Source organism: Podarcis cretensis, assembly GCF_951804945.1.
Source record: "Podarcis cretensis genome assembly, chromosome: 8".
Classification (NCBI taxonomy): Eukaryota; Metazoa; Chordata; class Lepidosauria; order Squamata; family Lacertidae; genus Podarcis; species Podarcis cretensis.
Genome location: NC_137177.1, coordinates 91,101,606 through 91,126,057, shown reverse-complemented (window position 1 = coordinate 91,126,057; position 24,452 = coordinate 91,101,606). Strand labels below are relative to the sequence as shown.

At 45.1% G+C, this 24,452-nt stretch overlaps 1 protein-coding gene across 1 annotated transcript; it reads right to left on the bottom strand.

The window, feature by feature from the left end:
• Window positions 1–4,063: 4,063 nt before the first annotated feature.
• Window positions 4,064–7,956, bottom strand: ITPRIPL1 (ITPRIP like 1). The gene is made up of 2 exons (XM_079987520.1): window positions 7,762–7,956; window positions 4,064–5,998 (listed from the first exon to the last, which is right to left on the bottom strand). The coding sequence occupies exon 2, from the start codon at window positions 5,979–5,981 to the stop codon at window positions 4,413–4,415; it is 1,569 nt and encodes a 522-aa protein (XP_079843646.1). The 5' UTR covers window positions 5,982–5,998; window positions 7,762–7,956; the 3' UTR covers window positions 4,064–4,412.
• Window positions 7,957–24,452: the final 16,496 nt, after the last annotated feature.

Here is a 24,452-nt window from a genome sequence, read left to right as displayed (position 1 = left end):
TTGCTCTCCTGTACTATTTCAGAGACATGGTTTATATACTTGTGTATGTGTTTGCCTTGTACATTTAAGAACATTAAATTTATATTTGAGACCTTAGAATTCTTATAACAACAATATATTCCATTTTGTAATTATAAATATTTTTAAATTGTAGATTTCCTTGATAAAGGTTGGGAGTAGTTGAAAAAACAATGGATCAAAAATTATTTCCTTTTTCTTACCCTATGCTTTTTGCTCCTTGCACTTCTAGGCTCATAGCCAATTAAGACATTAATGAATCAGTTAAGCCAGAGTCAGGGCCGTCTTTAGCAGATGCAGCGTCAGGGTGCAAAAATGCACCCAGCACCCCCAAATTACCACAGATAGGGGGGGGGGCCGAAGCTGTGCACTGCCAGCCGTCGGGGGAGGGGGCACAACTCTCCCCCATGCCACTACGGGAGAGCAATCCCCACAGAGGCTTGGGAGGGAAGCTGCACGTCCGGCAGCCATATGGTTGGCAGGGTGTAGCTGGCGGACTTGCAGGGAAAGGGGAGGCCGCCGGCAAATCCGCACAGCTCCCCCACTCGCTGGGGCACCCCTGAGAGGCCGGCGCCCTGGCGCAATGAACCACTAAGCCCAATGGGAAAGACGGCTTTGGCCAGAGTGCATAAATGATTAGAATTTGGGGCTAGGTCCTGGGGAACCCGGGTTCAAATCCCTGCTCTGCCATGAAACTCACTGGTAATTGTGAGCCAGTCACATCTCAGCCTTAATAACCTCCCTGACAGGTTTGTTGGGAGAACTTGGTGCAGCACCTTCAGCTCCTTGGAGGAAAGATGGGACATAAATGCATAAATACCTAATTTGGCATATCTGAGTGACGCAATAGTTCTGAAGCAGAAAGGTGATGGATGTGTAGCACAGCAGCAAGCACTATTTTAAAAAAGGCATTCCTTCTTGTGTGCATTCATAACAAGGAAAGAATTAACAGTAATTTGTTTTGGATTGTGTTGTTTTTAATCTGCCGCACTTTTAATCTGAAATGGAGTTGCTGCTTTTAACGTATTTTTATCTATTTCATAAAATGCATCCACTGCTTGGTTGTAAATAATAATAATAATAATAATAATAATAATAATAATAAATCTCAAAGCAGTTTACAAAAAGACAGGGCTCCACAGGGCTCCACAATTCTTGGCTGGCTTAGGTAGCCCACCCTCAAACTGCTTGCAAGGCCTCTGCACCTACTGAGATTGTTATAACTTGGGGGGACGGGAGTAGGATGTGTGCCGAAACCCTTCATAGAATCATAGAATCATAGAGTTGGAAGAGACCACAAGGGCCATCGAGTCCAACCCCCTGCCAAGCAGGAAACACCATCAGAGCACTCCTGACATATGGTTGTCAAGCCTCTGCTTAAAGACTTCCAAAGAAGGAGACTCCACCAAACTCCTTGGCAGCAAATTCCACTGTCGATCAGCTCTTACTGTTAGGAAGTTCTTCCTAATGTTTAGGTGGAATCTTTTTTCTTGTAGTTTGGAACCATTGCTCCATGTCCGCTTCTCTGGAGCAGCAGAAAACAACCTTTCTCCCTCCTCTATGTGACATCCTTTTATATATTTGAACATGGCTATCATATCACCCCTTAACCTCCTCTTCTCCAGGCTAAACATGCCCAGCTCCCTTAGCCGTTCTTCATAAGGCATCGCTTCTAACCCTTATAAAATATAAGTGAGGTTTCAAATAGCCAGACTAGCTTCCTGGTGAGATGACAGCCTAAGTCGGTGGTTCTCAAACGTCTTCTTCTGGGGCATAGTTTGAGAATAAAAATTTGCTAGCACCACACTGAATTTTTTATTGATAAGAAATACATTGCAAAACAAAAAGAAACCTTTCCTAGCTGTGTTTGGTTTCTAAAATAGAATACAACTACCGTATTTTTTGCACCATAACACTCACTTTTTTCCTCCTAGAAAGTAAGGGGAAATGTCTGTGCGTGTTATGGAGGGAATGCCTACGGGTGGCATGCCTACGGATTTTCCTCCTGTAAAAACTACTTGCGTGTTATGGTCGGGTGCGTGTTATAGAGCGAAAAATACGGTACTTTATAATATGATCAAGTGACATCCATAAAGTATAAATAATCAAAGCAGCTACATAAATACATGAGTCATTCGCACACACTTGATGCTTTTGGTCTCATTTAGAGAAGATATTTATCCATATTCTGCAAAAAAAAGCATATATTTTGATACTATACTATACTATTCCATACTGAAATGTGTAAATGTTTCTTTGGTTGTCCTTCAATCTTCCCACCGCACTTGACACCCTCTCCTGCCACACCCTTTGAAACTCTGTCCTAGGTAATGGGCCATCAAAGGAACAAAGGAAGTGGATCAGACAGAAAATGGGTTTGGCCTCCCTCAAACTCGCTGGTACTTAGAAAGGCAAAGGCAAGAGCAGAGAGTGAAGTGGAGTGATGTGAGGTAGAAGCTGGAAGTGGAAGGGACAGGCTGGGAAGCCAGAGAGACAGAGCGATGCTTGATTTCTGTTTGAAGATTGCAACTATGGGAGAAGCAAGGTCTCTTGGAGTGCTAATGCTGTGAACTCCTCCATTGCAGGCTTAAAAAAGGTAAAGGTACCCCTGCCCGTACGGGCCAGTCATGTCCGACTCTAGGGTTGTGCGCCCATCTCACTTAAGAGGCCGGGGGCCAGCGCTGTCCGGAGACACTTCCGGGTCACGTGGCCAGTGTGACGATGCTACAGCTGGTGAGCCAGCACCAGCGCAGCACACGGAAATGCCGTTTACCTTCCCACTATAAAGCGGTACCTATTTATCTACTTGCACTTAGGTGTGCTTTCGAACTGCTAGGTGGGCAGAAGCTGGGACCGAAAGACGGGAGCTCACCCCGCCGCGGGGATTCGAACCGCCGACCATATGATCGGCAAGTCCTAGGCACTGAGGTTTTACCCACAGCCCCACCTTGTAGGCTTAGGTGGTATATATTTGTAAATAAACCATAAATCCTAAAGACACCTCAGCCTTCACTGGGCCCAGTGCTTTTTTTCTATAATTTTTTTTGGGGTACTCTCATTTACCTACTCATATTGAAATACTGCCCCGCAATGAGGCCATACTTAGCTTCACAAAATGTTTGGGGGTATGCACATCCCTGCGTCCCCCCAGAAAAAAAGCCCTGGCTGTGCCTCATCCTGAAGGAAACACGAAGCCTGGACAAGTGTCTGGATGCTCCTGCACAGTTTATTTAGGAATCCCTGCTCTCCATGCATGCAGGCTTTTCACTGCCTCTACACATCCTCATCCAAATGCCACCTCGTATCCACCACACCCCCAATTTAATCCACATCTACCATTTCCACAGCTCTTTGTTTTTTAACTTGCTAGATTTTCCACAGAAACTAAAAGGGAAAATAATATAGGATGGCATTCTGAAGAGGGCATTGTGTGGCTGCTGTTCAAAAATTGCTTGCATAACCAGCCTTGAATCCATGGTAGACTGCTGTCCTTAGAAACCTTTGCAGGGATACATTGTGCAGTTCTTATTTTGAAGAGAACAAAAAATGCTCTGGTAGTTCCCATTCATTTGAATGAGGCATGTGCAGGACAGCTTTCTAACTCAGTGGTAGGAAGCCTGTGGTCCCCCAGGTGTTGCTGGACTACAACTCCCATCAGCCCTTGGCCATGCTGGTTGGGGCTGATGGGAGCCCAGCAGTATATGGATGGTCAGAAGCTCCCACCCCTGTTCAAACAGCGTGCTGTGCCCCATGTTAATCAATTTCTTAGGATTTTCTGCCACGGGCACCAGGTGTGTTGCATATGGCCCCTGCACACAGTGTGACAGTGCTGCCATAGTTAGGGATTGACACACTTCTTTTGTTTTCAGACCAAGACAGATTAGTGACCCCTCCTTCCATCTCATGTTCCATTGAAGAAACAGCTGGGGAAGTTGCAAATGCAGCCCTGTGGCCATCAGATGCCTGTGGCTAGTTTATGGGTTTTCTAAAGGTAGACCTAGAGAAGCAGTGAAACACAGTGGCTTCATTGGAGGCATGACAGGCATTTAAGAACACAGTTTGCTGGAACCTTTATTTCAAGTTTAATATAGCAAATTTGTTTGGAACTGGAGCATATAAAAATACAGAAGAGTAGTTGGCACTAAGAATGTAAACCAGCATGGTTTGATGGGCCCTTTTGCAGCCTCACCTGCCTTTTACCAGATCAATGTGGAGCATGGGAACATTGTGACGATACCCACATGGCACCATCCCAGGATCAGTGATGCTCCTACACATCTAAGCCAGCTTTGTTTCATTGCTGGCCACAGCCCTCTGCCTTTCAAACCCTGTTAGGGTATGTGGGTCTATGAAGAGCCAAAAAAGGCTGGTCTTTCTAACAGAGCTGACTTTTGCTACTGTCGGTACCCTGTCAGCAGAGCCCTCACTGGTTCTACAACCTCTGCAAACTCCTTCATTGCCTTGGCATGAAGGTTTGGGTCCTCTGCCAAGTGCCTGAAAAGATTTACGGGTGTCGCACTCCGGAGGGCCTTAGGCATAGGGATCTGGATAGGCAAGGAGATGTTACCAATAAGGAAATGCTGAAGATATATCTCCTGCAGGGCAGTGTGCATATACAAGAGAATGTCCTGAAGTCTTCGTGCAGAGCTCTCAGGGCCCCAGTCCAGCGGGGGCTGAAAGAGCAAGAGATGCATCAGGCAAGTCTTGTAGTGATAGTTGGTGAGCACCATGTTCTTCCCCTCTGATGGGCTGGACTCTTTGAAATAGATTATGATCTGGAGACATTTCAGGTGGCAGCTCTCCTCTGGGACTCGCTGGCTCACCCACTTAAAAAAGAGCAACTCCTGGACAGCAAAAGACTTCTGCCACACAGTGCCAGTCAAACAATCCATCTCGGCAGGTTGGGTGGCCAGGAAGACCAAGGAGTCTCCTTGCTGCACCCCGAGTATGATGTCAACAGAGATCGACCTGCCTGACCGGAATGCCAATTTCAGTCGACATGTTGAATTAGAAGGCTGAGGCACAAGGTCAAGGTTGTACTTGGGCTGGATACTGGGCCAGGCCTTGCCCACCAGGCCTTGGAACCAGCGGGTGGTTTTCTCCACATCCAAGTGGAAGCTGGTACACAAAACGTGGATAAGGAAGGTTCCTTGCTTGTCACTGCTCAGTTCTTGCTCTGGATGGTGAAGGAAACACACCACGTCCCCCAGGAGCCTCTCTCTCTTGCACACACATTCTGTCTCCACCAAGATGTGTCCATGTGTGCTTGGGGCACCCTCAGATTCACTAGTTTCAATGTGGAAAGAGTGCCCCTTGGGTGGCAGTATGGGCACGAGAACGCGGAAAGCTTTGGAAGGCTTCTCTGTGTGCCATCCTTCAAAGGCACTGTCCACCCCAATGCAATTCTCCAGCACTGGGAGGGTGTTCTGGTAGGGAAGGGCTCCGCGACAAGCCTCCAGCAAGTCATTCACAAAGGTCTCCACAAAAGCACACATGCTGGTCAGATCACTGGTTTCCAGGTCAACGTGCTGGTCATAGAAGGTCTCCAGCATTTTTTGCTTGGATTCGTCGTATTCGGGTTCCATGTCAGTGTCGTCATAGTCTTCTTCATTGGTGGTGGTGCTGGAGCTGTCTGTGCTGGAGTCATAACTGGGTTCCTTCTCTATGGTGTGTCTGCAGCACCCAAACAGGATGAGAATGACTAGCCCTACGTAGTGCCACCCATCCCAGGTTCCATCCTCTGCTGCCGGATCAGTTGTCACCCAATCCTCCCGGCTCTGCCTTGGGTCCCAGCTCCAGCCCTTCTGGTCAAATTCTGTCTGCAGGCGTCCCATTTCTGTTTTCATCAGCTTCTCATGCTCCTGGAGCCGGTCCAGTGTGGCCGAGTCTGTGTGGTCACTGACCATCAGGGGGTGATGAACTAGAGCTAGCACAGCCAGGAAGATGAGGGGGCCCAAGGCCATCTCTAAAGCAGATGTCCCTGGAGAAAAACATGAGAGAGAAAAGGATCCAAACTGTTGACAAGGAAGATTTCTCAGCAAGGCTGCATGAATTCTGCCCTGGAGAAAAGACTGAATCCTGCAATCAGTATAAATCATATCAATTAAATTGTAAACATAGCTTATTTGCTAAGTGATTACCATTTTGTACATTTCCCCCTCCTGGTATTGGTAACTGGGGAGTGGGAAGGAACTGGGGTTGGTGGGGTGGAGCTGGATAGGAAACATCTGGGATGTTTCTGCTCTTCCCACCCTTCAGGTACTTATTACCTGAGACCTGCTTGCACAGAGGTGTGAGCCAAAGGAGCTCAGCCAGCAGACCACCACTGAGCCAAGCAGCCCCCCCCCCAAACAATACCAGAACACATGTCAATCAGCTCAGAATGTGGCAATAGGTAGCATTCCCATTGTCCTTTTGCCCATGGCAGCCAGTGCTTTTTTTCTTTAAAAAAATGTTTAGGGGTACTCTCATTTTCCCACTCATATTGAAAAACTGCCGCTCAATGAGGCCAAACTTAGATTCACAAAATGTTTAGGGATATGCGTGCCCTGGCATCCCCCCAGAAAAAAAGCACTGGTGATAGCAATGGTGAAAGTCAGCAAAAGAAGTAAAAGAGCAAGTTAAGGACACAAGAAGAGCCTGGCTCAGTCCAGTATCCCGTTCTCATACTGGCCAGTCAGTTGCCTGTGAGAAACCTTCACAGCCAGACGTGAGCACAAGAGCACTTTCCCTTCGTGTTTCCAGCAACTGGTATTCAGATGCATTTCTGCTTCCAGCCATGGAGGCAGAGCAGAGGCGTCCTGGCTAGTGGCCCCTGTGACCTTCTCCTCCATGAATTTGTCCAGTCCTGTTTTAAAGCCATCCAACTCAGTGGTGCATCCAAGTTCTCACTGTAACTGCTAGCCAAATGGTATGCAGACTGTTCCTATCCCTGCTACGATTTGTCCTTTTCAGTTTATTGTTCTTCCGCCATTATTGTTTTGTGAGGGTCAAGACTCAAGGGCATTGGTGGCTGGGCCTGAAGCCCACCCCCCAGGGTGAGGGTCTCTTGGTGAGGAAGGGTTTAATCTCCCTTGATAACAGGTGGGGAAAAGGTGTTTGTGTTATCCCAAGTGAGAGATGTTGGTTTTTTGTCTTTTCACCTGGATTTGGACATGATGATGGGTTGTTGAATGTTTTGAGTGTTTTGCCAAAGTGAGAATTGAGTGGATGGTACTATGTGATGGAAGCAAGGGGAGTGTAATTGTCAGAGGAGTGAGGGTGGCACTTAATTCCTGATTTGTAATATTACATCTGGGGGCGCTTTTTTGTAATAGTCATGTGGTCCATATATATATCTGCTGCATTCTGGTATATTTTCATTTTGCAAATAATTCACTTTTGTTTTTATTTTAGTTTTTAGAGATTTGCTGCTTAATTGTGTTACTAAAAATGTAGGATTTTATCATTAACAGCTGTGTTGAATGTGGGATTTGTCTTTTTTATATAATGTATCTTGATTCTTGTTGAAGCAAGCTGCCTGTAGTCAACAGTGCAGGGGCTGCATGCCAGTTGGTAGGTTGGGCAGGAGAGACCGAAAGTGGAAGGAGCTATGGTTGTGGCTCTTACCCCATTTGCACAGCGGACTGCCTTGCAGCTACACAAACACCAGAGGTTTCTACGCATCCGCCCACCCTTGTAGCTTGCCTCCATCTGCCTGTCACATAGGCCAACCCCACCCCTCTCCATCACTTCCGTTCCTACCTCTGGAGGCGCACAGCTCTTAAAGGGGCAGAGCATCTTAAGCCAGGGCTGCTCCATGCTTCTCCTCCTCTCTGCAGGCACAGCACAACATACTCAAGTCACTCTTGTTCTTTAAAGCCTGGGCCTTCCCCAGCTCTCCCGCTGCCTTTGTGCAGCCCCGTTGGCTGCTACCTGCTGCACTGGTAGCTCACCCCCATTATTACTTGGCTGACTGTGAAGTCACATCTGCCCCAGCAGTCACAGCTGCCCTTAAAAGGAGAGGGAAGCAGGTCCAGCTTCCCTTGCTCTGCTCTGCATGGGTCCCTTGGCCACCAGGACCGCTCCTGCTCACCTCTGGCAAGAAGACAAGGCACCAGTGAGAGTTTAGGCCAGCCTAGCTGACTTCACTGTCTCATGGTTAAATGGGCACAGGACATAGGTCATGACATTATGTTTGCTGACTGGGAGCAGTTATGGACCACAGGTATTAAATTCACGGCATGTAATGCCCTACGAGAAAACATTATGAAAATGATTTACAGGTGGTACATGACCCCAGTCAAGCTTGCGAAGATTTATCATTTGCCCAATAACAAATGTTGGAAATGTAAAGAGACTGAAGGTACCTTCTTCCACCTTTGGTGGACCTGCCCAAAGATTAAGGCCTTCTGGGAAATGATTTATAATGAGATTAAGAAAGTGCTTAAGTGCACATTTCACAAGAAACCAGAGGCATTTCTCCTGGGTATGGTCGGCCAGTTGGTGCCGAAGAAGGATAAGAATTTCTTTTTGTATGCTACTACGGCAGCAAGGATTCTCCTAGCAAAGTATTGGAAGACACAAGAGCTACCCACGCTGGAGGAATGGCAGGCGAAAGTGATTGACTTCATGGGACTGGCAGAAATGACCGGCAGAATCCGCGACCAAGAGAAAGAGACTGTGGAAGAAGATTGGAAGAAGTTTAAGATATATCTTAAGAGTTATTATAAAATTGAGGAGTGCTAAAATGCTGAGGGAAAGGAAGACGTAGAATTGCAGCGGTAAATTGTGTTCAATTTAGGGTGAAATTGAAAAGGAGAATGAATTTATATTTAATTGGCTAAGAAGGGTTGCTGAATAATTGTTTAAAATAAAGGATGCAAAAAGGGGAAGGTATGGGGAAGTCCGGGAAAAGAGGTTTATGGAAATAAGGTAAAGAAAACATGATTTTTTGTGTTTGTTTTTATGTTGTTTTTTGTGTTTGTTAAAAATTTGGAAATTAATAAAAAAAATTATTAAAAAAAAAAAGAGAGTTTAGGCCAGCCTGGTGCCTTCACCTGTTTTGGACTACAACTCCTATCTGCCCCCACTGGTATGGCCATCTCTGTGCCATCTCCATAGCTGTCAACGTTCCCCTTTTTTAAGGGAAATTCCCTTATTCCGAATAGGATTCCTTGCGAGAAAAGGGAAAAGTTGACAGCTATGGCCATCTCTGCCTCTGGTGGATAGGCCCAAAGGCATGTACCAAGCTGCAGCAGAGGGACCACAGCTGAAGGGTTGAGAGCTCAGCAGCAGAGCCCAGGCAAGGGTTCCAGGGTCAGTCTCTGGCATCTCCTGCTTAAAAAAGGATCAGGTAAGAGGTGGCACAAAGGCCCTCAGCAGAACGCCCTGGACTGCTGCTGCCAGTTAGAAGAGGGCTGCCATAGGTTTGGATCTTCCTGGACGTTACTGGGATTTCAAGGGCGGAATTGACTTCCGGGGGGGGGGGGGATTCCGAAAGGCAGCGCTTTCTCCTGGATCTTAGGCAAGTCAATTGAAACAACATTGGGCTCAACGATTTAGGTGGTTTCCTTAAAAGAAGCTCAATAATTTTGGGGTGTCCTGGTTTTTACTTTATTAAATATGGCAACCCTGAGTTAGAATAATAGACAATACTGAGCTAGATGTGAAGCTGCCTTATTCCAGACCAGGCTACATTCTAGCTCAGTCATAGAGTTATGCTTCTCACCTTCAGTGGGAAAGACCTGTCTCCTCTGCCTAAGAGCCCAGAGAGCTATTGACAGTCAAGAGGAGCCCCCCTGGCTGGCTGGGCTGGTGTGAGTTGGGGATGCAATGAGGCAGCAACTTCCATTCTGACCTGTGTTTGGTTTCTGCTAAATAGTATGTCATTTCAGTATGAAGGAAACAGCAAAAGAAGGTTTTTTAAAATCCATTAATTATGCCTCATTTGCAAACTTGAAAAACAAGAACAATGATGGGAACAAATACAAAAAGGATTTGCTTGCTTGTTCGTGTCCCTGACCAGAGATGCCCTGACCAGAGATACAGTACTCTGGTTTCACCTCAGATCATATAAATCTTTCCCCTGACCAGAGATGAGCAAATGATTCAGCAGAGGAAACACAGCCCAGAATAACTAAGGAGATAGTACAAGAATACTTGGCTAGTTTAGATGTATTCAAGTCTCCAGGGCCAGATGAACTGCATCCAAGAGTATTAAAAGAACTGGCGGATGTGATCTCAGAACCACTGGCAGTCATCTTTGAGAATTCCTGGAGAACAGGCGAAGTCCCGGCAGACTGGAGGAGGGCAAATGTTGTCCCTATTTTCAAAAAGGGGAAAAGAGAGGACCCAAATAATTACCGCCCAGTCAGTCTGACATCAATACCAGGGAAGATTCTGGAGCAGATCATTAAGCAAACAGTCTGTGAGCACCTAGAAAGGAATACTGTGATCACCAATAGTCAGCATGGGTTTCTGAAAAATAAGTCATGTCAGACTAACCTGATCTCATTTTTTGACAAAATTACAAGCCTGGTAGATGAAGGGAACGCAGTGGATGTATCCTACCTTGATTTCAGTCAGCAAGGCATTTGACAAGGTGCCCCATGATATTCTTGTAAAGAAGCTGGTAAAATGCGGACTTGACTATGCTACCACTCAGTGGATTTGTAACTGGCTGTCTGACCGAACCCAAAGGGTGCTCATCAATGGTTCCTCTTCATCCTGGAGAAGAGTGACTAGTGGGGTGCCACAGGGTTCTGTCTTGGGCCCCGTCTTATTCAACATCTTTATCAACGACTTGGATGATGGACTCAAGGGCATCCTGATCAAATTTTCAGATGACACCAAACTGGGAGGGGTGGCTAACACCCCAGAGGACAGGATCACACGTCAAAACGACCTTGGCAGATTAGAGAACTGGGCCAAAACAAACAAGATGAATTTTAATAGGGAGAATTGGGCAAAAAAAATGAGAGGCACAAATACAAGATGGGTGACACCTGGCTTGAGAGCAGTACATGTGAAAAGGATCTAGGAGTCTTGGTTGACTACAAACTTGACATGAGCCAACAGTGTGACGCGGCAGCTAAAAAAGCCAATGCAATTCTGGGCTGCATCAATAGGAGTATTGCATCTAGATCAAGGGAAGTAATCGTGCCACTGTATTCTGCTCTGGTCAGACCTCACCTGGAGTACTGTGTCCAGTTCTGGGCACCAAGAAGGACATTGACAAACTGGAACGTGTCCAGAGGAGGGCAACCAAAATGGTCAAAGGCCTGGAAACGATGCCTTATGAAGAACGGCTAAGGGAGCTGGGCATGTTTAGCCTGGAGAAGAGGAGGTTAAGGGGTGATATGATAGCCATGTTCCAATATATAAAAGGATGTCACATAGAGGAGGGAGAAAGGTTGTTTTCTGCTGCTCCAGAGAAGCGGACACGGAGCAATGGTTCCAAACTACAAGAAAGAAGATTCCACCTAAACATTAGGAAGAACTTCCTGACAGTAAGAGCTGTTTGACAGTGGAATTTGCTGCCAAGGAGTGTGGTGGAGTCTCCTTCTTTGGAGGTCTTTAAGCAGAGGCTTGACAACCATATGTCAGGAGTGCTCTGGTGGTGTTTCCTGCTTGGCAGGGGGTTGGACTCGATGGCCCTTGTGGTCTCTTCCAACTCTATGATTCTATGATTCTATTCTATGATTCTATGTGAGCTGCAGCAATTTCTATTTGATTATTTGCTTTTGCCAGAATTATCCACCAGTGCTTTATCAGGTAGTATTATTCTAAGAGATATCCAGCAGACACTGTTCTGTTGCAACAAGTGCCATCTTCTAATTCAATTTTTAGTATGATGGATATGCAAAGGTAGCTACTGATGTAAATAGCCCTGGGACCAGGGGACCAGCATGGGACCAGAATACCAAAAATATAGTCTCTTCCCTTATACAGTGGTACCTTGGGTTAAGTACGTAATTTGTTCCGGAGGTCCGTTCCTAACCTGAAACTGTTCTTAACCTGAAGCACCACTTTAGCTAATGGGGCCTCCTGCTGCTACCACGCCACTAGAGCACAATTTCTGTTCTCTTTTTTAAAAAAATAATATTTATTAACATTTTAAAGACTACAAAGAAAGAAAAAAAATTAAACAAAACAATACAATACAATACAAATACAAAAACACCACACAACACCAACCCCAAAACATTAAATTAACAAAACCAAACAAACACAATTTAAAACACATCTAATAAGTTCAGTATCTTAACTTTCATTTACTTTTTTCAATGACCTCCTCACACCTCCCTTTTTGTATTCCACTTTAATTAACTGTTTCAGCAATTCCTTTCCATCTTCCTCTGTTTTCAGTCCTGTAATTTATCTTAACATATTCTAACCTTATTTTTCCCTTTAATATATAATTGTCTTAACATATTTTAACCTTACAGTGGTGCCTCGCAAGACGAAATTAATCCGTTCCGCGAGTCTCTTCGTCTAGCGGTTTTTTCGTCTTGCGAAGCAAGCCCATTGATGGCTTAGCGGATTAGCGCTATTAGCGGCTTAGCGGCTTTTAGCGGCTTAGCGGATCAGCTGATAAGCGGCTTAGCAGCTTAGAAAAAGGGGGGGAGGAAAAAAACCCCGCAGGAACTCGCAAGACATTTTCGTCTTGCGAAGCAAGCCCATAGGGAAATTCGTTTTGCGAAGCGCCTCCAAAACGGAAAACCCTTTCGTCTAGCGGGTTTTCCGTCTTGCGAGGCATTCGTCTTGCGGGGCACCACTGTATTTTCCCTTTAATACTCTAATAATCTATTTGTACTTAATTCCTTATAACATTTCTACTAAAGCCATATAACTCCTTTCCAACATTTTTCTAACACTCATTAATTTTACAATATTTTTATAAATAGTCTTTAAACTTTTTCCAATCTTCTTCCACCGACTCTTCTCCCTGGTCCCGGATTCTGCCAGTCATATCCGCCAATTCCCTATAGTCCATCAACCTGGTGATCTTCTGTCCGATGCTCTTAACTCTTTTCCAAGTCCCTTCTGCGAGTCTTCTTCATATTTATACATGAGCTTTATTTTGTCTTCCACTGATCTTATTTTCATTTTCCTTCCTTTGAGGCTAAAGAGTAGATCTCGGGGAAACTCCCACCTAAAGATGATTTTATTCCTTCTCGACAGGGCAACCAAATCTCCGTAGTTAAATCTAAGATCCAAAAGGTATTTCAGGACGTCTTTCAAAATTTCCACTCTTGACTGTTGTTCTTCTAAGTTCTTCTGGTAGTTCCAACAGTCTCTTATTTTGTTCTTCTCTTTTTTCCCTCCTCTTCCAAGTCCGAAGGCCCTCACAGTTTTAATCTCTTCTTGACCCAAGTCCCGGTCCCAAAAATCATCAAATTCCTGTGTGAGGAAATCTATCAAACTTTCCTTCTCCAGTTCAGGTAGGGCTCTGATCCTCGAAATCTGATTTTCTTTAAATTCAATCATAGCAGGCATCAACTGATGGTCATCAAATTGCATCTGTAAGGCTGGGACTCTCTCTCTCTCCAATTGTGTTACTTTAGGTTCAACGGCAATAACTTTCTCCCTAGCCTTCTCCGCAGTTTGCCATGTCAAAGTAGATTCCTGTGTCAGTTTCTGAATAGTTTCTGTATTGGTGTTCACTTTTTGTCCCAAATTGTCGATTTTGGTAATTACCACATCCACCTTTTTGTGAAGCTGTTCCAATGAGTCACTTATCTTACATAATACATCCACTAAGGCCTCTTCTGTCAACATTCTTAACCGATTCAAGGTCCCCAGAATCTCACAGGTTTTTATCTTGCAGCTGGAAATTCCCCCAGCTCAACTCTTGTGACAGTTTCAAAGGCTTCCTCTAGAGGGAAACAGTTCCTCTAGAGGGAAACAGTTTCTATTTGTATTAGTCCTTTTAAACTCAATTCAAACAATAAAGTTAGTTTCAATTTTCTGTTACTTTTACTCCTTTTTAAACGCAGACGGAGACAGTGGAAACAATGTATTCCTTATTTAACTAACTGTCAGTGAACGTTCTAATCATGATCAATAAGCATTCCAGAACACGTCAGTCCTGTTGGCAGCCCGTTTCCAGGATCAGAGCGGTGGTATTTTAACTCTGTTCGCTCTCTCCTGCAGGTATACTCAGTCCAAAACTTTCCCCCCTCTTCTCCTGCCACCAAGGGGGCTTTAGTATTTTTTACCGATGGAAATTTAGTCCTTTACAATAGGCTTTTCGAGGCGTCAGCTTGCATCCTCATTGCTTCAATCTATTTACAAAAGGGGAAGGTGGACTTCCTGTTTTAGACCTCCCCGTTTCGACACCAAATTAAGACGTTTAAAAATCCAATTATCCGCTCTACTCACGGGTAGTTGCTTTAAGATCAAATTGTCCACAGGAAAAAGTCAGCGCTCTCCGGCAACAGCTATGCGGCTTCGCTCCATAGAAGAAGCAGTCAATTCGAAGCACCACGCCGCTCACCCCACGTCGCTCCGGATCCCCGAAACCGGGTTTCCCCGCGAGTAGGGGAGGCACAAAAGGTGCCAGCCGAATCCCACGTTCACAGGCTTCACCCGCCTGTGATTTTTAGTGGGTCTCCGCCTTCGCCATGGCGGCCAGACCCAGATTTCCACGAGGCAAATTCCTCCCAATCAGAGGAATTCAGCCATTGCCGGAGGCGCCAACCCGGAAGTCTCACAATTTCTATTCTCATCCTGAAGCAAAGTTCTTAACCTGAAGCGCTATTTCTGGGTTAGCGGAGTCTGTAACCTGAAGTGTATGTAACCTGAAGTGTATGTAACATGAGGTACCACTGTACACCAAACTGATCGCTGCTCTCTGCAGGAGACGGCATCCTGCAGACACTGTTTTATCAGGAGGTCTGTTCTGCTCATTGTTGGAATAGTGCCTTTGGTATGGCAGCGACTACTTTTTGGAACCCCCTTCTGTTACATATCGAAGAGACACCATCTCTAGGGTCTTCTCAGCATCTGTTGGAGACTTTCCTCATTCAACAACACTGAATATATAGTATATATTCACATACACTGTTTTTATATAGGTAATGGTTTTTAATGATTTGTATACTGTATATGCAAATGCTTTAGACATGTCTTTATTATATTATGAAATCCCTTCTGCATAGGAAGCAATTCATAAATTAATTAAATGAATAAAGTTTGCCAAAGCACAAGATGTCAAATGCAGACTCTTTTTCTTTAGCTGGTTGGTTGTTGTGCAAGAGCTCCGGACCACCTTTAAGTGCACAACCTGTATTTGCCTGTATGTAACTGAATCACAGTTAGAACAGTAAACTTATGAACTGGAAACTAGATTGAATCATGCCCACAAATAGCTGCAGTCTGGAAGCACCCAGTGCATCAATACTGTTCAGAAGAGACAAACTCTGCTCCCAGTGCCCTTGAAGTGGGGGTCACCAACCTTGTGACTGTGATGCCATGCTACCTGTGAAGGCCTTCATTGGTGCCTCTGAGTTGTTTTTTTTTTTTTTAATAAATAAGTCTCTAGTCCTCCAAGAATCACTGTTAGAAAATGCCATTCTAAGCAATTTATTTGAAATGAGCCAACCAGTATCATCAAGTAAATGACCTATTTAAGAAGGATTTGATAAATGGTTTTGTGGAACGAAACTCTGACTTTGAAATGGGTCTGCCTGAGAGTAAAGAAATACTGATTTCTAAAATATATAAATGTTATTAGATTGGAAAACAAAGATGAATTAGATAAGTCAACAATGATACAATGGGCTAAAGATTTAGATCATAATATTGATATGATTTCATGGGACAAGTTATCGGAAAAGGACATGCAATTTACTGCCTGTTATACTTTAAAAAAACCCAAACTATTTGGAAATGATGTGCAGGTGGTACCTAATGTCAAACAAATGGCCAAAACGTATAAAAATGTGTCAAGTAAATGTTGGAAGTATAAACAGACTGAAGGGTCATTCTTCCATATGTGGTGGACATGCAAAAAGGCTAAAGGCTTTTGGGAAATGATATATAATGAAATGAAGGTGTTTAAGTGGGTTATTCCCAAAAGATTTGAAGCCTTTCTTATAGGGATAATAGGGACACGTATTCTGAAGACGATGACCAAATTATTTATGTATGTGACAACAGCAGCTGGAATACTATATGCACAGAAATGGAAAGACGTAATGGACTATGTGGAAATGGCAAAGCAGACAGCAAAATTAAGAGACCAAAATGATGAGCTTTTTACAGTAGACTGGAGGCCTTTTTTGGACTATTTGAAAAACATTATAGCCAAATGAAATCATGGGCAGGATTCAACACATGAGCAGTGGAAGAACAATGATAAAATAATTGTATTAAAGGGGTTTTTTTTTTGTAATAGATAAGAGTTTGCCATATAATGTGGACATTTGGGTAGGAAGTTAATCTATGAAACAAAGTTGTTATGTACGTAATTATCTAATTTGAGAAATTTTGGAAACTTAATAAAAATTTACATTTGCAATGAGCCAGCTGGGCTGCTCCCATCCTGTCGGTATTTCTGGACAATGTGTGAAGATTGAGCTGTGACTGCTAGGCACCCTGTTTGGGCAGCAGGCAACAGAAGTCCCTGGGGTCCGAAGGAGTTGCTGTTTCCCTCTCCCCTGCAGTGCTCTTTTCCTGCATTCCGCCTTATTTTCTTGTCATTTGATCCACCTGTTGTTCTATTTATTTTGTTTTGCTGCCTGCCAGCCATACAGAGGTAGCTAACTGAGGACTTACTGTTTGCCCCACACTTTCCAGGCACAGGTCTGCGCTTTCCCAGTCCCTGTCCAAGTGCTTCCCCCCCTTTTTTGCCCCACTGCTTTCTCCAGAAAAACTCAATCTTTACTACTAATGATAAATTGTGATTTCAACGGACTGCCATTTGCTCTGATTTAGCAGTAAAGAGCAGGTTTTCACGGGGAAAGCAACGGGGCAAAATAAAAATGCTTAGACATGACCTGGGAAGCCTGCAGCTGTGCCTGGAAATGTAGAGCAACGGGAATTGTGGATGAGCCTTGAGAGAAGTTTTGAAATGTACTTGATGGAGGAGAGCAAGAAGTGTGGGAATTGCCCGTTACTCGTTTTGCTGCCAGCTACCCACATGGCACAGCCAGCAGGCTATTGCTTGAGAAACGTTTTGAAAATGTGGGTGTGGAATCCTCCAATTAATGCTCTGTTTGCTTTGCTGCCTGTTGGCAGATGGAGCCAGCAGCTGCTTGAGAGGGGCCTCAGAGGAATATTGGGGTGGGTGGGATATGGCAAGCCTTTCTTGTTTCTGCAAGGTTTATTCCTAGTTGCAGGGCTGTCTTAAGCATCTCCGGCGCCGTGGTGCAAAGATCCCCCGGCAACTCCAAAACAAAGGAGGGGGCTGTAGACAAAGTCCTCTACCTCCCCCACCACCCCGATCCCCGGCGTGGTGGCAGCAATCAAGCAGGAAAACGTGCTGGCGGACGTGCTCTCCGGTGTTGAGGCACCCAAGAAGGCAAACCGGGAAGCCTGTGTGCTCCCTTTTGTCAGGAAGCAGGAGGAGGACAACAACCAGGAGTAGGGCTGTCTTTAGCAGATGCAGAGGCTTCCTAAGCCTCTGCAGGGATTACTCTCCTCCTGTGGAGGCTTGGGAAGGAAGCTGCACACCCACCAGCCATATAGTTGGCGGGGTGCAGCTGATGGGCGTGCAGGGAAAGGGGAGGTTGCTGGCAAAGCCGCGCAGCTCCCCCACTCGCTAGGGCGCCCCTGAGAAGCCGGCACCCTGGCGCGACGCACCACTAAGCCCTATGGGAAAGATGGCTCTGCCTAGTTGTTCGGGTTGGGGGAGTCCAGTGCAGAGGGATCAAAATGAGGATGGCAATCATAATGATTACTCTTTTCCTGGGTGTTCCAAAGTTGTTGTTGGGGACATTGCAGAGGCATTTTCATTGTCATTATGATCACCTTTTCCAATTGTTGCAAATGGGTTTGTGTGTGCTGATTTCAAGCTTTCCTCCCAGCTGCGGAGCGTGAGTTCTCTGCACCCAGGGTGGCCACAAGCACGCGGGGGGGGGGTGCACATGTCAGGGGAAGGTGGGCGCACCCAGGGGCAGGGTGCAGAGAGTGTGCAAGAGCCCACTGCAACACCCCTGCCCTTGCCGCCCACACCGCTGGAGTGACCCCCTGCACTTTGCATCATGCAGTGAAACGGCAAGGGGCCCCCTTGATAACAACCACGATGTGATAGTATCTGGAAAAGAAGAACACTTTTTAGAACATTTTTTGTTACAAAATAACAATAATCATTGAATAGCTTTTTCCTCATGGGAAGCATGTTGTGTTCCTTCTCTCTTTCCTATTTCTGCTCTATTGGGGATTGCAGCCATTTTGGGTCAGGCCACACTCCTGGTGGCAGCCATTTTGTGAGTGGTGCCCTTGTCACCTTCTCAAAATTTCAAAAGCACCCCTGGACCCAAAATGTACATAGCCACAGCCTTAAAGTGCCAGGTGTATATTTCCTGATATTACTAGAGTGAAACTTGTTGAAAAGCACTGAAGAAAAAGAGTTGCTTATCTAGAAAGAGAGATCTCCTTGATGGCATCACAATTGTTGCATAGAAAGATTGTGACATCAAGATTCTCTGAACCACTGAAAACTAAGCTTAGCAAGAACAGTGTGAGCTGACTTCAAATGTTGCAGCTTTTCTCCAGCAGGATGCTAAGAAAGATCTGCAGGGAGTTTGGTCAGGTGGCAGGATTTAAGTTGAACAAAGATAAAACAAAATTGTTGGTAAAGAATTTGAGAGACCAAGAAAAACAAGCATTACAAAAAAAAAAAATCTGGTCTGACAATAACTAAAAAAGCTAAAGACCTGGGAATTTGGATTACAGCAAAAAAAAATCAATTTATTTAATGATGATTATAGCAGGACCTAGAAAGAGATAAAAAAAGATTTGGAAATATGGAATAGGCTGAACCTCTTGTTTTGGAGGAGAATTTCGACAATCAAAATGAATGTCCTTCCAAAGATGATGTTTCTGTTCCAGATTATTCCAATTGTAGGTGGACTGGCAGAGGGACTTATCAAAATTCATTTGGTAAAGGAAGAAACCCCGAATTAAACACAAATTACTAATTGATATTAAAGATAGAGGGGGTTTTGCATTACCAGACCTGAGGCTCTGTTTTGAAGCATCCTGCCTCTTCTGGCTAAAAGAGTGGGTGATCTTGCAGAACAGTGATTTATTGGATCTGGAAGGATGGGACAACAGATTTGGGTGGCACACCTATTTGGGTGATGGACACAGGGGTTTTCTAAATCATATAATACAGAAATCATTATACACGGTGTGGGATAGGTACAAAAATTTACTGGAACCGAAAACACCCTGGAGGTTATCCCCCTAGAGGCCATCTCAGTAAAGAGGGAAAAAATGGGGGGAAATTAGACAACCTACAAATAAAATTATGGAAAAGAGATTTAAAATTTACGGCTTGCTACACACTTGCTCTACGGATGGTACATGACCCCCAGCAAATTGGACAAAATACATAAAACAAACTCAAAGCAAATGGAGGGAACAATGTACCACATGTGGTGGGGTTGTGAAAATAATAATTTGGGGGTGGGTATTGCCTATGATGAGTTAAAAAAAATGTTTAAACAAACACTTGTGAAAAAGCCGGAAGCTTTCTTCTAGCCATTCTGACATCTGATGTACCAAATAATAAGAGGAGGGTTTTCTTATATGCTGCAGCAGCAGTAAGAAAGGAGAGAAAGCCCCCACAAAGGAAGAATGGCAAATTAAATTATGTGAATACCTAGAACTAGCAAAAATGACAGAGACAATAAGGAACCAACCAAACCAAAAATTTAAAAATGAGTGGGATTGTTACAGAGTGTATTTGGAAAAACATTTTCCCCAAACAAAACCCTTGATATGCCTTGACTAATTTTCACAAAGTAAACAATAGATAGATATTGTATATTATGAAAGACCAACAAATTAAAAGGAAAAAAGGACACAGTAAAAAAGATAAGGAAGAAGTAAGGAGGTTGGAGGGAAGTCGTCACTAAACAATTTAAGACTTAGTGTAGCAGTATTATCTGATGCTGAATTATTTTGATTTCATGGTGTGTAGCTTATTATGTATTGAAAAATGTATGGACTAACTGTATAAATAATGAAACTCAATAAAGAATATATTATTAAAGAAAGACCTGTAAGCGGCCATCATGCTCTGTCCACATGAGCCTTTTTACGTTAACGTCTCGCTCATCTGTGGGCCCCAAGACATGACAGCCGACACATTGCATTTCTAGAATTTATCCCTTTTTGCTCCATTCCACCACCTTCACCCCGACTTGTTTATGATGGATTTTGTGTCACTAGAGCTATTTGCATTGTGAACAAGTGACACTCTTGTTACACTTGAACACGGGAGTGGTTTTTACCCCCCAGAACCTTTTCACCTTGACTTTGGTGAAGAGGAATGGATGTCTAAACAGGCAGTCGGCAACTATTGGCATTTCCCTAGCCAATGAGAGTTGTGGTTTGAGGGCTAAGAAAAGGCTCATTTCCGAAGATGGATGTGTTGAGAACCTAAGAAGAGCTCTGCTAGTGGTCCATCCAGCCCAGCATCTTTTTCTCACAGTGGCCAATCACTTGCCTATTAACTTATTAACTATTAACCCAATTTGACCCCTATGCCTGTTGTTGCAATGCTGTTCTTCAAGGGCTGACAGATGCCTGCTTTTCACATTCATAAGGATAGCACGTCTGTCAATTTGACACCAGACACATTCAGGAAAACACTATGCTGGTCACATCCATAAAGAAACAAGTTACATATTAAAATTATGCCTCACCTCACAACAGGGCTGCCTAACTGGGCGGGGATAAGTCATAGGTGCATCTTTCAAATAAATAAAAAAGACAAGTAATGCCACATTTCCTCCTCTGTTTTGTTCTGGCCTGGACTGAATTGGACCTTCAACGTCACCTCCTTCCCCCCCAAACCCCACTGCAAGCAACGCTTTGCTTTCCCAGGCTACCATTTCCACAAGACCCCCCCCCGGGAGGCCAAGCGGAGTCTGACCCAGGTACCCCTTTGTCCCAGCTGGCCGCCTTCTTTGGGAGGACATCCCAGTCGGGGGCGCGTGGGGGGACACGGTGCCCACGGTATGCAAGGAAGCTGTAACACGACAGCAGCTGATATATTTACTGCCTGCAGCGGGGCAATATCAAGGGCCGCTTGAATAACCTTTTACAGGTTTATTTATGCAGTGGCCAAGGCTCTGGCCCCCCGCTGAACCAAGCAGCGCAGAGGATTCAGCAATTCCAGCTCCCCTCATAAATCAAGCTGGCGGCTGGCTTGAGTTACGAGGGTCTCCCAGCAATGACAGCCAGCTAATCCCAGCCTCCTTAGCTAGGATTACTGTCCATCATAGTTCATTACCTTGGGGCCCAATCAGCGCCCCTCATCCTCTGGGGCGGGACGAAGAGCACATGTCCACTGGGCAAGAGACACTTGCTGCCCCAAAGACCTGTCATCGCAGCTATAAATAAAGTGACTTGTTTGCAGAAGAGCAAATTTAGCCTGTCCAGAAGGTCAGGGTGGCAGGGAGCCCAGTCTGGCTCCAAATAGCCCTCCATTAAAATGGTTGTCATGCTTGAGTTTCAGGACCAAAGGAGGAGAGAGGCGAGGGCCTTGAAAGGTGGGAAGAGGGCAGAGGGGCAGGAAGGCGCAAAAGCCCCGCAGGACTTTCTGCCTTCCCTCACCCTTTGAGCACACGGAGCGCAAGGTTCTCCCTGAGGGGACCCTAAAGGGACTTCTGGGCTGTTCCGTTTCAATTCACTACCGAGCCAAGTTTTAAAGTGCTGATTTTGACCTTAAGAAGCCCCAAACAGCTTGAGACAAGGTTATCTCCAAGATATAAGAATATAAGAAAAGTCCTGCTGGATCTAATCCAGTAACCTGTTCTGACAGTGGCCTGTGGGAAGTTCACAAGCGTGACCTGAGCACCAGAGCAATCGCCTCTCCGGTGGTTTCTAGCACCTAGCACTCAGAAGCATTATTGCCTCCAACCACAGCCATTGTGGCTCGTAACCCTTTCCCCTTTAGTCTGCTTTTCTGTGGTGGCTCCCATTTTGGAAAACGAGTTCCCTTTAGAGATCAGGTGAGCACCACCGATGGCCAGAATGGAGTGGGACTTTCACAGACAGAAACTGAGCATGTCAGTCCTCCCTGACATACTAACTTCTGACACAGGTGGATATTTTATTTTGTTTTGTTTATATTGAGGAGCATCCCCTCATGTGAGCTCTCTCCCCACAGTCTGAATCAGTGGAGCCCAGAAACAAGTTGGCCTAATAGGAGGGATGGCTCGGTCATCAACAAGCCTTTACCATTTCTTTTGCCAGGGAACATCGTCAGTTAAAGAGGTATTATATGAAGAAGAACTTTCTTTTTTATTATTAACCGTTTTGTATTGTTGACCCAAATCTCCTGACACTCAGAGGCGGCGGCTGCTGCTGCTGCTGCTGTCCCAGCAGATGGGAAAGGAAGGCAAACCTACCTCAACTGCACTTTGTAGAAGAATATGTGATCCAGAAAATTCACAATTCTCAGAATTTTGTCATGCCATTCTCCAGCCAAATAAGAATGTATATCTTAGGGGAATGTGGCTAAAATGCATATACAGGGAACTCATTTACATGTGTTCAATATGTGCACAACTGCACATACGCACATCAGCCCAAACCCGGAAGTGGAAAAAGGACAAATATGGCCCTAAAATTGCATAGAAAGACTCCTATGACCTTGGCCTTCTCCAGAATAATGTGCATACGTGGTGTATTGGATCGAGCACGTAGTGGACTTTGACCAGGGAGAGCCAAGTTCAAATTCCTGATCTGCCATGAAAGGAGTTGAGTGATCTTGGACCCTGTCACTTTCAGCCTAACCAACCTCATAGGGCTGTTGTGAGAATAAAATAAGGAGAAGCAGCTAAAAGTATCAGTCACTCCTGAATGCCTCTGAATACCACTTGCTGGAGAGAGCGGGCTCATTTCCTGCTTGTGAGTTTCTCATAGGCATCTAGACAGTGTTCGAAATTCCCCAGGTGCCAGGCGTGCTTTGCTACTGGTGGGGGTCCAGTTGCGACTATGTGGAGATTTCCAGGCGCCAGATTGGCAACTGACTTGGGCGCAGTCCTCCATCATCACATCAAGGAAAGTAAGCGCAGGGCTGAATACAGATCTGTTTGACTGTGCTGCAGCCTCTCCACAGGCCACCCAAATGGAACTCATAAACCACAGTTTAAAAACCTCTGCCTTAGTCCATAGTTAATACCATTTCCATTTCCACTGTGTGTGTTTCTCCTTCTTGCATACTGGGACAAGTGAATTGTTGTAACAACAGGCTATAGTCAATGTAGTCACAGAATCGTATAATCGTAGTGACGGAAGAGACCCTGAGGGTCATCTAGTCCAACCCCCTAGATTTAAGGTGCCATTTGGTTATATATCTGAGCTTCCAACATTGCATCTCGATGGCCACTGAGAGAAAAGGATGCTGGACTAGATGGGCCATTGGACTGATCCAGTTGGCTCTTCCTGTGTTCTTAGAACCATGTGTACCACCCCGAGATTCTTGAAGTCAGTATGGGGGCAGTGACAGATGGGTCACCAGTCTTGCATGCAGAGGATTCCCTTTGCATCTTGTCTTCATACAGAACATGGGTGGAGAGAACCCCTCCCTTAAACTTCAGAGCTGGAGCCATTTTTGCCAAGGGGTGAAACATTTCCTAGCAGGCTGGCCTTTCAGCTGTCACAGCTGCCGATGGATTCCAGTCTGTCAAATTCTGCCTTAGCACAGCTGTCGGGAGGAAAAAGAAGGAAGGATGTGTGATGAGAAGCTGCTGAGTCTGTTCAGAGCCAGTGGGGCAGCATGTTTTTAATGCACTGGGAATTTGGAGAAAATGGAAGGACACGGTGACAGATGCTGCAGTGTACAGTTCTGCAGTTTACCGCATGGGGCATCTGCACAGAGACCCCAAGATTCCCTGTCTGAGCTTTGTCTTTATAAAGAAACCAGGTTAAATTGCTGGCATCTCCAGCCAAAAGGATCTCAGGTGGCATCCATGGCTGGAGAAAGCCTGTGCCTGAACTCTTTGATCACTGCCAGTCAAGAATACTCAGCTGTAGACCAGTAGTCTACTACTGCATGAGAATAAGGCAGGATCATATGTAGTATGTTTAAAGCATCCTTTCCCATGCTGTTGTACCCATTTGTTCTTTCTCTCCCTATCATCTCTGGTCAAACAAGCTGTTGCTGAGTTTTAAAGCTCTACAAAACCCTACAAAGGCTGTTAACAGACAATGGTGGTAGGAGCATATGACCCCTCTCCTGTGCCACCTTCAACACTCTCCGAAAACTG

Coding starts and splice junctions, on each gene's coding strand:
- ITPRIPL1 (XM_079987520.1), bottom strand. CDS start 5,981: ATGGCCTTGGGCCCCCTCATCTTCCTGGCTGTGCTAGCTCTAGTTCAT.